Source organism: Notothenia coriiceps, unplaced genomic scaffold (assembly GCF_000735185.1).
Source record: "Notothenia coriiceps isolate Sejong01 unplaced genomic scaffold, NC01 NC01_scaffold00015655, whole genome shotgun sequence".
In the NCBI taxonomy this organism is placed as follows: Eukaryota; Metazoa; Chordata; class Actinopteri; order Perciformes; family Nototheniidae; genus Notothenia; species Notothenia coriiceps.
Window position 1 is genome coordinate 1 of NW_011348356.1, and position 5,385 is coordinate 5,385.

General features: G+C 38.1%; 1 protein-coding gene across 1 annotated transcript; it reads right to left on the reverse strand.

Moving 5' to 3' along the window:
• Nucleotides 1–1,568: 1,568 nt before the first annotated feature.
• LOC104949078 (immunoglobulin superfamily member 11) lies at nucleotides 1,569–3,765 on the reverse strand (the record flags this gene model as incomplete). The annotated part of the gene is made up of 4 exons (XM_010775362.1): nucleotides 3,628–3,765; nucleotides 3,010–3,076; nucleotides 2,720–2,851; nucleotides 1,569–1,724 (listed from the first exon to the last, which is right to left on the reverse strand). Coding segments are annotated over exons 1-4 (493 nt in total), but the record flags the coding sequence as incomplete, so codon positions are not given.
• Between the last annotated feature and the right edge of the window lie 1,620 nt (nucleotides 3,766–5,385).

Consider the following 5,385-nt stretch of genomic DNA (forward strand, 5'->3'; position numbering starts at 1 on the left):
ATTACTGATTTAGGCTCAATCCCAAACCACGCCCTACACCCTACCCCTACACCACATGTGTCAAACTCAAGGCCCGGGGGCCAAATCAGGCCCTTGGTGGATTTAATTTCGGCCCGCAGGATAATTTTTAATTACTATTAGATCTGGCCCGCCGGTATATTGCATTCACTCAATCCTGAGGGTCTCCTCAGCTCAGAGCCTAACCCCAAACATTGATGAACTTGCACCTGAGATGAGATGCCAAGTATCTGCTTGAGCTAGCATCACAGAGCAGCAACCTGAGTTTAATGGATGTTTCCTTTTTGCACTTTTCTTCTTGAGACAACAGGGCATGTTTGTTTTTTTCTTTGAGGGAAATAGTTTTGTTGAAGCTGTTGTTGGCCTGTGGGAAAATGTAAGAAGAAATGACTCTGGAAAAGCTGCAGATAGAGCCATAAGAAATGAATGCAACTGATTATTTAATGTTGTTTTTATAGGCAATCATTTAAGCTTTGTTAGTTCCAGGTTTAATATGTGCAATAAGTTCATTTCAATACGTTTAGCAATAAACATTGAACCAGTACGGCCCTCGACTAGTACCCACTTTTTTTATTTTGGCCCACTGTGTATTTGAGTTTGAGACCCCTGGCCTAGAGTATAATATAAAACAAGCTAAATTAGAATAAGACAGTAACACATCAGGATTCAAAGTTCCAGATGTTTGGAGCATAATAAGTGAACGCTGCTTCTCCCTGTTCGGTTCGGACTCTGGGTCAGAAAGCAGACCAGAAGACCTGAGAGTTCTGGATGTAGCAGGAGATCAGAAATGTATTTTGGCTCTGAACCATTCAGTGCTTTATAAAGCAGCAGCAGCATTTTAAACTAAATTCTTTGACAGAGAAGAAGACAGTATTAAAACCTTAGAAGTGGAGTGTTGTGATCCAGCAGAGGGTGTGGATGATTACAAATCAGAAATTGAACATAAAGTTGGATTATTCTCAGCCATTTTTGGAGGTGTTCGTCTGAGGTTTCATAAAATAACCCTGATAATGTCATAGTGGGGTTATCTTGGCTTGAGACTTGCAAACAATGTTTTCAAGTCCTGTGATAGAAATTGGAAATGAATGGTCTGAAAGATGTTGGCCTTTAAGACACGGGAGGTCAAATAAAATATGCTGTAACAGGGCTGAAGTACTGGAGTCCCATGTTGATCTTGAGTTCACTCTTTTGGAAGACTTGTGACACACATGAGAATATATTATGGGCCACAGGGCCAGTAATCGACTTTTTCTATTTATATGTTTTTTTACATCTTGTATGCTATCAGACCAAGCTGTAAGTGTTTGTGCAGGAGAGCAGAGGATTAGAAAATGTAGAATCAAGCTTTTCCATATATAAAAAGAAAAAGAAAAGATGAACCATTCTTCTTCTAATAAAGTCTCTTGTGAGTTCTCACGTGCAATATTCAATTGTATATTGAATTCCCTGACCTTGTTTGCTATCTTTGGGATCTTGAATACCCTGTCAAATTAAAATAATGACCTCCAAGGTGATGATGATGGGTGCGTGTGTGTATCTTTGTCACTGACCGTCCATGTTGATGGGTAGTGCGATCTCCTCTGGATTCAGTTTGTCCCAGCGGATCTCTGGGGTGGGGATGCCCTCGGCCACGGAGCAGGACAGCGTGACACTTCCTCCCACATCAATGTCTCCGCCCCACTGGCACACAGGCAGCGAGGGGGGCGCTTCAACACAAATCAGTAGAGGAGTTTCTCAGTATGAGATGCAGGGAAACGCTCACGGATAGATGTGAGTTCAGTGTTTCAATGCTTTGCTGTGAGAATGACCTTAACAGACATTTCAGGGTTTGCAGGTATTTAAACCAAAGCATTTGATTAAAGGAATATGTAAGTAGATCAAGCACACTAGAGAAGTGATAACCAGGAGAAAAACATCCAACCCATTGCATCAACTTTTTTTATACTGAATATACAATCCATGGGTATGACTACAGTTAACAGATCCCCAAAGTTATTAGGACTCATCCTCTGGAGACCATGAATGTGGGTATGAAATGTCATGTCAATCAATCATAATGTTAGAAGAGGAATTATATTTTTATATTATATTTTATTTCAGTCCAGGCGGTGGTGTAGAAATGATCCACGCTGCTAGCATGGCTAAAAACGACTTGCGTGTGGACCTGTTTAGCCCCAATGGAAAGGACAAATATAACAAATACTAAAAAGGAAATCTAAATTAAAAAAATACGTACATAAAAAAGTGGTGTTTTCTTCTAATATATAATCATAATAAAGCTTTATTTATATAGCACTTTTCATACAACACATGGAGCTCAAAGTACAAAATGACACATCACAAGTTAAAAATAAACCACAAGAAATTCCCCTCTGATTATTTGTTAAGAACTTTACAGACCTGTACATGCAGCAAAATATAACATGTTATCAGGTTAATAGACACAAGGAGGTCAAAGGTATGATAATTAAAATAAAATAAAATAAATAATGGTTTCTCTCTGACAGATAAGACACAAGACAACTAAGTCAATGCAACAATATAAAATATAAAACCCCATAAAACAAAGTGAACATATAGGTATACAACAGAAATTCAAATTAAAAGATTAAGACCTATAAAATAAATAAAACAATATAAAGGTAGGTAAATAATAAAGACTAACAGAACATTTAAAGTGGAGGGTTTGTGACTCACTCACCCAGCACGCTGAGCTCCAGCTCTCCGATGCCGGGATCTGCCGTCTCTGGAGGGTTGTTGACCATGCAGCGGTAAATACCAGCATCTGATATTAGGGTGTCATTCAGGGAGATGTCTGCGCTCCACGGTATACCTGCAGTCGGTCAGATTTGTATCATGTCTTAAATGTTTTTATGAATCCTTAAATCATTTCAGATCAACATGTGAAAATCCAAATAAGTATTTTGAGTATTATCCATGTGAAAACACAAACATCACAATTCAGATAAGAGAGGGTTTCAGTGGTCTTACCTGTAAAACCCACCCTGCCAATGAGTGAGGGGTCTTCGATCACCTGACCATGGTCGTACACAATCACCTGCAAGTGAGATCAGACACATTCAGTGTGAATCTGAGCATGTTCTGTATTTTAATAAACTAAAACTGAACAATTGTTGTTTCCTAAATGTTATTAAAAACTGTAATATGTGGTCCGGTGTTTCAGTGTTGATCCACTGCCTGAGTTTGCTTAGTGAAAGGCAGGTTTCCCTAAAAGCAAAACACTGACGACACATTTTTGATACTAAATATCTTGGTTTCTTATTTCCTAAAGGTACATTTCTATGTTTTCTTACATAATACACATTATACAATACACAGTATTGATATTTATTTTTCTGTCTTTTCTTTATCTCTAATTATTTGCATTGCATTTGATATTAAGGTGATCCAAAAGTAATTATTTTGTACTAAGATTAGATCACCTTTTTTTGAACAGGTAACTAGTAATTGATCTGAATACAGTTTTAAAGTAAGCCTCCCAACTCTCGATGTGTGTGTGTGTGTGTGTGTGTGTGTGTGTGTGTGTGTGTGTGTGTGTGTGTGTGTGTGTGTGTGTGTGTGTGTGTGTGTGTGTGTTAAGACACAGACCTGTTTGGGGGTCTCAGGACTGGATAAGGGGGCCATGGTCCAGATGACGTTGAGTCTGGAGAGCGGGCTGGAGGTGAAGAAGGAGCAGGGCAGCAGCACCTCGTCACCCTGCACCGCCTCCAGGCTGGACTCCCTCATCGTCACCCTGAGAGCAGCTGGGGGCATCCACAGGTGTGAAGAGGACACAAAAACAAGTCATTTCGACAGTGGAGCACTGTATTAAGTACTTAACTGCAAGTCTTATATTGGCGTATTGTACTTTACTTGAATATTTCCCTTACTAAAGGGAGATCGTTTACTTTTACTCCGCTATATTTATTAAATACTTACGCATGATGTGCATACATGATGCAGTATTGTACTAATAATCAATTGTGTGTTTTCTTAAGTATCTAAAGTAGATTTTTTTCTTTAACATTAAAATGCTCTTACATGTATTTGTCAGTGATAATAATAATAAAATATAATAAAAATAATACTATAAAAAGAGCGTAGCCACTACTTTCCGTTTTGATAAGCTGATCATATATCAGTACTCTCTTTCTGAAATGGGTCACTGTGGTGAACAAGTACTTTTGGTACATTAGGTACATTTTGATGGAAATACTTTTTTACTTTTACTTAAGAATTCAGGTCCTTTGTAATTGAATATTTTAAGTCCATAGGTTTCTACTTTGACTTCAGTGATGATCTATTCTAAGTACAGCACTTCACTCAAATTGTACAGTAGACATTTTCTGTAAGGCGTTATTTCTTAAACTGCATTATAATTTGTTCAGCATTGAACTATCCTATCCCTGTTGACGTGCAGACTGAGCTGCTCCTCCCCCTCACCTTCATTACTGAAATGACCCCCACCCCCTTCTCTCTGTCATCCCCAGGCCTTTTGTGTGTTTGTGTGTGTGGGAATTCAGCGCACATATGAGGTTGTTAATTGCACTTGACAGATTTGATGGAGAGCCAAACCAGTCTGAGTGGAACAACAGCCCACTTCAGCAGGTCGGTTCCTGAACGCACCGTCAGTTCAGGACATTGTCTGTTAGATCACCACTTTACACAAACACAGTGCCTGTGAGCCTTTCAAATGAAAACACTCAAACACAGGATCTATTTAAAAATAGAGCAATAGGGGTTTCATGGTCTAACGGTATTTACAATATCTGTAATATGTGAAAAACAAGGAATATTGATACTGTATTGTGTTAATAATCCACAAATGATAATATTGTCTTACTTCCTGCTGGTGATTTTAAGTTAAAATTGTATTGATGGCAGAGATAAGGACTTTTTTCATGACCTCTTCTTGTGCACTTTTACACAGTTATGGTTCCAAACTCTCTTCACCTCCGTTCATTTGTATTTTGTAATGTTTCGTTCACCGGAAAAGAGACAAAATGCACAACAAACAAGGTTAAGTAAGAATTGGACTGATGGCATAATTCGGGTTTTTCTAATAGATATTAATTTGCAATAATTTAGTTATTGTGTATGCTTTCGGTAGTGCAAATCGAGTTGGGAAAATCTAATATTGTGACTTCACTTAAGGGTAATATTAAAAATGGTCTGCTTCTCATTATTTGTTTTTTATTTTTTAAATAAAGGAGTGCAATTATGCAACTATAACCATTAGATAATAAGGTTGATGGACGCATCAGTTTTAGTATGTATATCCCAAAAAATCTGCAACTTCACAGTTAGGCAGAAAAGTATAAATGCTAAAAGGCTTAAACATGCTGGTCTACTTTCAACCCCTTAACC